This window comes from Stegastes partitus, unplaced genomic scaffold (genome assembly GCF_000690725.1).
Source record: "Stegastes partitus isolate 25-593 unplaced genomic scaffold, Stegastes_partitus-1.0.2 Scaffold704, whole genome shotgun sequence".
NCBI lineage: Eukaryota > Metazoa > Chordata > Actinopteri > Pomacentridae > Stegastes > Stegastes partitus.
The window spans coordinates 345,400-355,682 of record NW_007578435.1 but is presented as its reverse complement, the minus strand read 5'-3'; the positions used below and the strand labels follow the sequence as shown (position 1 = coordinate 355,682).

Sequence of the window (10,283 nt, the reverse complement as noted above, 5' to 3'; positions counted from 1 at the left end):
TTATCCAGTTGTCTTGTTTTTCAGATTTATATTTTATCTTACAAATCTACCTTACATGCAGCCATGAATTGTCTTATTTTTTAGTATTTTAGAATTATTTTGTAACCGTTCTGACTTGTTTTTACATGTTATTATTATGCCATATTTGTCGTTGCCTGTCTTAGAACACGTGCAGCACTTTGATCAGTTCCAGCTGTTTTAAAATGTGCCATATAAATAAAGTGGATTTAATAAAAGCAGCTCATGTATTTTAATATCAAAGTCTCTTCATGCATTCAAGGGAGAGAAATATGGATGATTAAATGGTTAACATGACTGATTCTGGAAAACATGATTTTAAAATACAAAACAAAAAGCTTGACACTATTCGTTGTTTTTCTTTTTATTGTATTTTGCAGCTGCTTTTACAGTAAATTCAAACCAACCAACCAAAGGAACCATCAAAGCTTTAAATTACAAGTCATTTCTTTTAAATATAACATCAGCCTTGGCTTTCACGTAGAGATATATATATATATCTATATACTTTATAATAATACATTCTAGGAAATAAGCTCCATGAAAAACAGTATTTGTTCACACACACACATTCTGCATGGACACTTGGCTTTACAGCAGCAGTCAGTGACTACAAACCACAAACGGTAATACTTGGTGAGACAAACGTATGACCTGCATAACTTCTTATCATTTCTATGTCCTCTAAAATAATAATAATAATCAAACCCCCTCTACCGCTAATAAACAACAGTGCTCAGTTCAAAAAAAGCTCCCAAATCCCTCCAGCTTCAATCACCGTTTAACACCAAAACATCAGCAGGAATCTTCAGAACAAACTACAACAACAGAAAAGAGAGAGAGAAAAAAAAAAGTGGCTCGGATGTGACGAGAGGAATATTTCAAGTTCTTGTCTTTAATAAGAACAAGAGGACGTCGTCTGCATTAACGGAGTGAAAGCTGCAGTTTGTTTGGTCGATTTCAGGGACACAGGTTCCAAAAAGATGAATAAAAACTAAACAAATAAGGAATAAAGGTGGATATTTTTGTTTAAGTATGTTTTTATGCTGACTGTCTGGATGCAGGAAATGAAGCAGGACGAGGTTTCTAGTAAGTCACCATTTATGAGGTGCTTTTAGATCAAACTTATGGTTTTAAAGGATCATTGTGCTTGTTTCAACCTGCTGGATCTCCAATTTAGGTGATTAATGCGCTATATTCTCCAACTCTTGCAAGTATTCATGTTCTAGTTACAGTGTGACACAGGTGAAGCGAATAGATGGAGCTGTAGATGTGAATAATAATAGATAAAAATGTCTTATTATAATATGGGTGTTTTTTTAAACAGTTGTTTTATAGGTTAGTTAGAAGCCGGTGGTTTGTCGGGTTTTGTTTGCTCCTCAATCCATCGAGAAAATCCTGGATTGTTTGAGCTTTTGGAAACGACATCCAGATGTTTATCGATGTGATTTATGCTCTCGGTTAATCATTTGGTCCGTAAAACTTCCAAAATAGCTTCAAAATGCTTTCCACATGTCCTGTTTTGTCCAAACATATTTAACTTTACATCATGTGAGACAAAAAGACGAGCAAGTTTTTAGCACATTTGGGGCATTTTTTCCTTGAAAATGCTAAAATAAAAAAGTTACAGATGATTTTTCTGTAGGTTGTCTAACGACTGATATATATATAACCAGGATCTGATTAATAACTGATCTGCAAAGAATTTTATCAGCACTGACTGAGGAATGAACAGTGCCGTATCAGAAGGAGTGAAGCTCAGAGAAGATTTCATAAATGTGTGACTCCTAAATGTACAGTAAACCGGGAGAAATCCCACCAAGAGCATCAAAACACTGTTGGCACTCGGTAAGATCAATAAACGTTGATCTTCCTTTTCTGAGACTGAAGCGACGCCTTCCAACAAATCTCTCTCTGTCAGATGTGTGAGAAACGTATTCTAAATATCCAGCTGTCATTTTTAGCGTCTGCCTCTTTTCTAAACGAATCTGATATCTGCGTCGGTTTGATTGTCGTCTTCTTGCGTCTCTTCAGGCAGCAGATGAATTAACAGCTGGCTAATAAAAACACGAGCAGCTTCACACACACAAAAAATGGATTTTTGGAAATAAAATGATGTGAAAACGCGGCGTCGGCCTGCTCACATCTTCTGAGCTCCTACACTTTACATTTTACAAGCAGACTGTTGATTTCACGTCAGGTTCAGACTTTCTGTGTCAAATTAAATCAGAATGAATCGGAATTAAGTCCTGCTGTTTAATTAGAAGTTGTGCACGATGTGTTATGTTGTGTCATGTTAGTTGGATTAAGGTTTTAAAAACCTACCAGGAACAACAGCTCTAAAACCAACATAGTATAAATCAAATTAATTATTAGCTACTTACAGGTCGAATTCGTCACAGTCTGGTCGTTAAAATGACAGAATGTTCATGTTGCACAGTTCACTGTGAAGCTGCAACCAGACACTGAAAGACATTTTTATTTTTTTTTGCCAATTAATCAATTATTAATCGACTGGTTGTTTCAGCTCTAATGGAAAATAACATTAATACAGACAAGTGAGGCATAAATGGACAAATCTGTGGCCTAAATGTAATAATAATAATACAGAAGAGTCACAAACTGGGACACTAACAGCCCATAAATGCAGCAGAACATCATGTCATATATGTGCTGCTGTTATTATTATTTCCTGACAGAAATCATCGCTGTTTGCTTGTAAAATGAATCAGAGCTCAGAAACATGAACGGTGAACTCTGGTAAACTCTCCTGCCCTTATGTGGAATTTTCTCATGTTTGGTCACAAATCGTCTTTTCTTTCTTTGACAAACTTCACGTCTTGTCAGCTCACATCAACCGTTTCCCCTTCAGAGCATCAGAATAAATAAAAAAAAAAAACACAACATGGTGGGTTTGCTGCCGTCCAGCCTCCTCCTGACCTCTCACTGCGTCTTGGCGCCCTTCTCTCGCTCGGCGGCGTCCATGGCGGCCATGTTCTGCGAGGCGGTGATGAGGTGCAGCAGACTGATGCCGGACTTGAGCAGGCAGATGGTTCCACAGAGTCCCTGCAGCCAGTAGAGCCACGCTGCAGCACAAACACAGCCAGCACAGTTGAACATTTACACGCTGACTCACCTTCTGTTTTACTAAATCGACTAATATTTTGCAACAGAGACGTGACATTTTCTGTAAAAATGTTGTGACAACAAAAGAAAAACAGGCCGGTTTCGTTTATTTTCTACACTAGAAACTTCAGTTTATGTTCCATCTGCTTCAGGCTTCTTCCATATTTTCCACTTTAAACTTTTCTAGGCTCAGATTTCCAGACCGCTCAATAGATTTTTTTTAACTGCATATCTGAGAACAAACAGTTTGATGTTTATTATGTAAATAAAAGGTTAAATAACTGCCAGAAGACTGAAGCTGATACAAACCAATGTACAGCAAACCCACACAAGTTCAACGCACTTTGTTCAAGCTGCAGAACATCTCTGCCCAACTCTTCCTTTATTATTTTCCCTCAACATAATGGTTAAAAAAACAGAGATTTCCTCAGATTAATGGGGCAGATGAAGGCAGTTTTTAACTAACCGCTATCTGCACCTCAACCTGCTGCCTGTTTTCAATCAGCTGAAGCTCCGACATGTTGTTTAGACGAAGAGGAAGCAGCTCCGTGGATGAACTCTTACCCGCAGGTTCCTCGATGTAATGCAGAAGGTAAAGCAGACAGAAGAAGAGTTCGTTTCCGGCGCACATCACGAACAGCACCGGCTGCAGGAGACACAAACTTCATTCAGTTGCTTTTACTTTCAATTTTACACGAACAGATTTAAAATGCGGCGCCCCAGCTGACCTTGGAGGTGTAGTAGATCCTGAGGACGGGGTTACCGGAGAGGTCGATGGTCTTGTGACTCGATGATCCTTTTATCGTAGAGCTGAAATAGAGGAGATGAAGCGTCTTTTAACCGCGGAGCCATTATGTCAGTGTTGCAGAATATCTGTGGTACCAACAAAGTTTTATTACAAAAGACTAAACCTCAGAGAATTTATGTCGATTCATGATTTAAAGTTTCAAATATAAAAATATGTACATATATAGGCAAATGTTCCGATTTGAGTCACAATTTTAACTGGAATATTAATTTTTGCATGAATCAAATATAAAAATTAAGTGGATTCATTTTGAGTAATTTTTTTTTTTCAACATATTTTTTAGGCTTTTGCCTTTTTGTAGAGCAGTAGAGAGACAGGGAAGGGGGGAGAAGAAAGGGGAGAGAACTAAAGCCCCTGTTCATGGGCCACCCGCTCAACTAGGTGATCTATAGGGGCGCCCATCTGAGTAATGTTTTACTTCATAAAGAGTCTAATCTTGATACTAACAAGGTGAAGTTAAGTAGGAGCTGTTTGTACCTTAACATGTTTCGACTGTCACTTCAGTCTTCCTCAGAAACATCACTGACGTCTGTGGTGACGTGTTTTTATCAGCTGGTGGTTTCCTGGAGGCGTGACCCACCTGGCAATCTGTCAGATTTACCCGACGGGCCGCGCCTCCTGCTGCCTGGTGGTCTCTGCAGGAGAGTGTCCCATGTGTGGGACAGCATGAATGCCCCCTCATCGTGGTTCATGGTGTCTTTGGCTTGCCTCCTGATTTCAATGACCTCCTTGATCCAGTGAAGATCATCACATCGGAGAGCAACAAATTTAAATGCAGGATCAAGGAGGCCATAGAAATCAGGAGTCGTGGCCCGTCGGGCAAATCTGACAGATTGCCAGGCGGGTCACGCCTCCAGGAAGCCACCAGCTGATAAAGACACGTCACCACAGATGTCAGTGACGTTTCTGAGGAAGACTGAAGTGACAGTCGAAACATGTCAAGGTACAAACAGCTCCTACTTAGAAATACTCATTGTCTGATATAAAAAGAAACCTTATACCTACAATCAGAGTAGACAAAATGAACCTAATCACGCTAAGGCGTAAAGCTACGGTTACATTTTTGGTATTAAAGGAGCAAAAACATGAGGACAATAATGGAATATAATCATTCTTCACTAGCAAAACAGTCTCCGGCCAACATAACAGAGTACTTTTTTGATTTAAAATGCTAATATGGAAGCATTAATGAAGCACAAAACTGATTAAGTCATAATAATTATTAAAATAATATAGACAGAACACCTTAAAGTAACATGAACATTTTAAGATATTAAATTATTTCATGAATACCAGAATACAAAGCTGAATTTCTTTGTTCTCTAAGCGCCAAACTCTCCCATTTGATTTACAGTAATAAAGTAAAAATCATGCTTTTAATTGGAACTGAAACAGTTCGTCAACTATTAAATTGTTGACCATTCTCTGATTGCTGTCAATGTGAATATTTTCTTTCCTCCTCTATGACAGCAAACTGAATATCTTTGGACAAAACCAGGACATTTGAGGAAACACTGATCCACATTTTCAACATTTTAAAGACCAACCAGCTGATTAATTCATCCAGAAAATAAATGAGAGATTAATCAATGATAAAAAAAACTCATCAGTTGCAGTTTTACCAGGTTAGAAACAGTGCCTTTCAGCTGGTCAGTCAGAGCGATATCAGATTAAAATGATTCACTATTTTTTAAAGCTGCCAGTTGAATAATCTTACATTAAAGAAAATTAGTAGTTTGAGCAATTTTTCAAACAAATATGCAACAAAAAGTTCAAGATTTTTGTCACATTTGAAAGTGAATGAAAAGAAAACAGCAGGTTGGACTTCAAATGCTGTCAAAGACCAAGACTCTGAAACAGTCTGATCTCGTTTCCTTTCATCACCACAGAGCAGAAAATCAGATCTGCCTCGCCCTCCTCATGACGCTCACATGAACGTTCATCTGGAGGGTTCACTGACTCAATGCTGGAGAGAAGCTCCTCCTGCAGCCCGACGAAGCCAAACACTCACCTGTGCAGGTGGAGCCAGTGGCTGGCGATGTCCAGACACATGCTGATCTGGAACAGGAAGGTGTATGAAGGGTAGAGCAGCGACAGGTTGACCAGCAGACACATGGTGGCACATCGATCCGTCAGCATGTCCATCATCGCTCCAAACTTAGTGGCTGATAGAAAATAGAAAAGTCCTGTCAGGTCAGTCTGAGGGAAAAACACGCCCTGTGGAGGTTCATTAATCATCAATCTGAAGCCTTATCTTATAAAATCAAGTCTTCAGAGTTCAACACAAAATGATGAAAACACTGAAATTGTACAAATATTCATGTTAATGCCTCCATTAATTTGAAAACATAAAAAATTGTTAGCAGGAGTGTTTTAATGTCTCCTTTAGTCACATGAAACAAATAAAATCATCAAACCGCCACACTGAAGACATTTCTAGATTTTATCATTTTATTGTCTTTCTAATCTTCTTCATCCGTTGTGTGAAACACTAAAGCTACGGCACAAATAAAGTTTGACCCGAAAAGATGAAAACTGCAAATATTAAATATGATCTTTGTTTAAATAAACAATAAAAACAAAGATTTTACTGTGAAGAAGCCGAAAATAGCAGCACAACAACATTCTGTTAATCAGCTGCAGCTCAGTTCAGTCAGTACTGATGAAAAATTATGACTAAATTGTTGTTATTATGATTTAATCCTGATCCTGGAACAACAAGTTTCCAATAAATCATGACTAACGAAGCAAAAACTGGAGAAAATTCTTTAAATTCAGTGTTCTTATGATTTTTATTCCTTTTTATCGTTCGGCTTGGTTTAATCTCCTCAGTAAAACCAGAAAAAAAAAAATCAACAGTCGACTACATTCCTTAAATTGGGCACTTTTTGAATAGAGTCTGGTGTGAGCGTCTTCCAGCAGCATCTATTCTAATGTACTGGAGGCTAAACTAAGCTCACTGTATGTTAGTGGAGATGCTAAAAACTTACTGATTAAATTAGGAAAGAAATGGAAAATGTTGCTCAGTGCTATAATCAAATTTTTCACGCTCAAACAAAGAAAGGCCAGATATAACCACATTTCCTAAATTTGTCGCTTTATGAATGGAGTCTGGTTTGAGTGTTTGCAGTCAGTACATGGGACTATTAGGTACGTGTTCCTACTTGAAAGACCCATACCAAAAAACTTCAGTACAAATAACTGAACCCTGACACACCGAGTACTGTTACTGGACCTGATGGAACCAAACCAGTTGACCCAGTTAATTATTCAGAAAGAAGTAATAAAACCAATAAAACCTGCAAATACGCACACTGGTTGAGGGCTCGGGCAGCGTGGCCATCGAAGGCGTCTAGCAGAGCGCTGAGCAGGTAGCAGAAGACGGCGGGCCATGGACAGCAGGGCATCAGGTAGAAGGCCAGCAGGGCCAGAACCACACGGGCGTAACCTGAACCGACAGAACCGGTCAGAAACACAACATCAGCATCACAACATCATCAAGAAAAAAATTACATGACATGAGAATATATGCAGCGCCTGATAGAAAAGCAATATAATTTACACATGAAACATTAAAAAAAAATAACTAAAAATATGCTAAAGTATTTCTGTTTTCTCTATTTCTACTTTATAAAGTTTCACATTTTGTAGTTTTAACTACACTCCATTGATTTGACAGTTATAGCATCTAGTTTTATGTATATAAAAAAACCTAAGATTTTACAATCAAAAACCTTAAAAGGAATTTTAAGAAAATATCTTTTTCATTTTTCAGTTAAATTTCCTGATAAGGTTTTTATGTAAAATCCTAATCATCTGTCATTATCGACTAACCTGCTGATTAATTCTTGGACAGTTTACTCTGAAATGTTTAAATGTACTTGAAAATGAATCACAACTTCATTTAAATGTCGAATTTTGTTCAATCAAACTCTCAAAATCTTCATTTTACAATAGCATATGGCAAATAAAACATCTGAGAGGCTGAAATCATAGAATATTTTAATTTCTTTTTACTGTTTCTGCCTGGAAAACGACTGAAACACGCAGATCTGTAGATGTTTTCATTTTTCAGCGATTTCAGAGGCCTGAAAGTTTCCATTAAATCGAAACTAACGAAACAAAAACTGAGTTAAACGCATAAATTCAGTGTTATTCTAATGATTCATATCTCGTGTATCTGTCGGCTTGGTTTAATTTGCACAGTTGGTTATTTTTTCCAGTCTAAACCAGAAATTACGACAGTTGCGACATTCCCTAAATGTGACACTTTTTGAATGCAGTCTGGTCTGAGCGTCTCTCAGCAGCATCCACTCTAACGTACGGAAGGCTAAAGCTAAGCTAGCTACATGTCAGAGCGGAGACGATAAAAACTCACCTATTAAATTAGGAACGAAGAGGAAAATGTTCTCCTGCGCCATGACGGAGTGCGGAGCGTGTTCTGGTCGAACCGGGTCGGTTTGCTGGATGTATTACCGGGGTTATACGAAGGAGAAACTCGGCAGTTCGTTTCAATTCGGTTAAAACGATGATTTCCTCCGAGCGGCGGCGCTTCTTCTTCTTTGGCTGAGATTTACGGCAGACTGGAGTCAGTAGCGGCAGTCTGCTGCCCTCCGCAGGCCAATTGGAGAATTACATCAACACAGTTAAATCCTTACGTAGAGTACACTGTAAAAACAACGACTGTGATTTGCAGATTTTTTCGTTTAGTTACATTTTTTCCCCGATATATAAAATTACAGACAATAACTAACTAATAAGCAACAAAAAAGGGGCTAAAACTGTGTCATTTGTTGTTTTAATGCTAAAATCACACTGTTCAACCGTTTTTAAATCAGCTACAAATAGTATTTTACATATATTTGCCATTATTTGAAAAAAACAACAACTTATGAATATTAGGAAAAAATAAAATTGAAAAAAATTAACATAAGAATTTAGGCCAAAACTGTAAATCAGTAAATCTATAAATGATAATTCCTTCTTTAACGATTGCAAACTTCCATTAATTTTACAGTGTTTAAATCTGCTATCATCTGCTATGAAATATCATAATTTTACACATATTTGCTGTTATTATCACCATTTTAAAACGTTTTAGGATTACACCATTTTTTACAGATTTGTATTTTTTACAGTGCACATCAGTGTACATCAGTGTAAGGCTGCTAAAATTCAATGATTCTGTCCCAAAGCTGAGTTTAATAAACCTTTTTTTTTTTTAACCCACAAATGTTAACAAAGCCCAGAAAGAATAAAAACGCAGCAACACTTCTGTTTTTGTTCTTTTATTTCTCCAAAATTATTTTGTTACGTTTCTGTACAACTCGTTTTTTTCAACGCTCCGAACCTGAAACATTTTAAACTCCTGCTGCAAAAAACACGTCCGAGACTCACAACCTGCACACAAACACTGACTCTCACTACAGCAGAATCCTCCATCATCATCATCACCACCATCATCATCATCATCACAGCTGCTCCAGTCAGTTTCTACCTGCTGGCCACAAACAACATCATCATTCAGGGTTTTGTTTTTGTTTGTTTATAAAACTGCACCATGTGAACCTGAACAGAAACCAGCTAATATCGAATTACAAGAACAGTTTTGGGAAATTTTCTCGTTTGCCGTCGACTCCTGAAACATTTGTAACAAACATCTTTGAACGGCGTCATTTCTCAGATGTCCGACTGTCCTTGAACGCACCACAAACGGACACTTGCAGAACATTTTTCGCTCTCAAATGACAAAAATGTGAAAAATTAGTGAACCAGAGCTGAAAATATTAGTCAAACAATGACATTCACAGCTAAGAGAAGTATTTTCGTCAGTCAAGCAGTTTTAGTCATTTTTCAAGCTTTAAATCCAAAAAACTTGCAGCTTTGATTGTTTTTTTTTTGGACATTTTAAACTGAATATCCAAGGCTCCAGCTATTGATTATTTTTATTATCTGATCGATTAGCAGATTCTTTAATTACTGGATTGTTGTGACTATAAAATATTATTTTTTCCACATCTAAATTGGCATTTGTTCATACAAAAGAGCAGCATCATAAAATAACAAAAATAAAACTTCATGGAAGTGTCATGAAATGAAAGGAACTGTGGAAGAAAACGCAACTATGAAATGAAAATAGGCCTCGAAAACACTGCTTTCGTCCAAAAAAAAATACAACAAAGTGGAAAAAAACCCCACATTTTTGCATTGTTTATATTTTTAACTATATGCTTAATTATGAATGTTTAGTTTTTAAAAATAATACTACTAATATGGGCACTGTTTGAATTCCGTACTTGCAATAACAGTGAGACTCTTTGTTGTAAAATAA

General features: G+C 37.2%; 1 protein-coding gene across 1 annotated transcript; it reads right to left on the bottom strand.

Annotated features, from left to right (window-relative positions):
* Nucleotides 1–950: 950 nt before the first annotated feature.
* Nucleotides 951–8,509, bottom strand: LOC103363963 (CDP-diacylglycerol--inositol 3-phosphatidyltransferase-like). The gene is made up of 6 exons (XM_008290948.1): nucleotides 8,331–8,509; nucleotides 7,266–7,400; nucleotides 5,964–6,117; nucleotides 3,873–3,954; nucleotides 3,709–3,790; nucleotides 951–3,104 (listed from the first exon to the last, which is right to left on the bottom strand). The coding sequence occupies exons 1-6, from the start codon at nucleotides 8,371–8,373 to the stop codon at nucleotides 2,962–2,964; spliced, it is 639 nt and encodes a 212-aa protein (XP_008289170.1). The 5' UTR covers nucleotides 8,374–8,509; the 3' UTR covers nucleotides 951–2,961.
* Nucleotides 8,510–10,283: the final 1,774 nt, after the last annotated feature.

Bases quoted from the DNA above. Each gene is read 5' to 3' on its own strand.
- LOC103363963 (XM_008290948.1), bottom strand. From the start codon at position 8,373: ATGGCGCAGGAGAACATTTTCCTCTTCGTTCCTAATTTAATAG. The intron at 6,118-7,265 runs GTGCGTATTTGC...ATTTTCTATCAG, and splicing joins TGCCCGAGCCCTCAACCAGT to CCACTAAGTTTGGAGCGATG. The intron at 3,955-5,963 runs GTGAGTGTTTGG...CCTCTATTTCAG, and splicing joins CACTGGCTCCACCTGCACAG to CTCTACGATAAAAGGATCAT.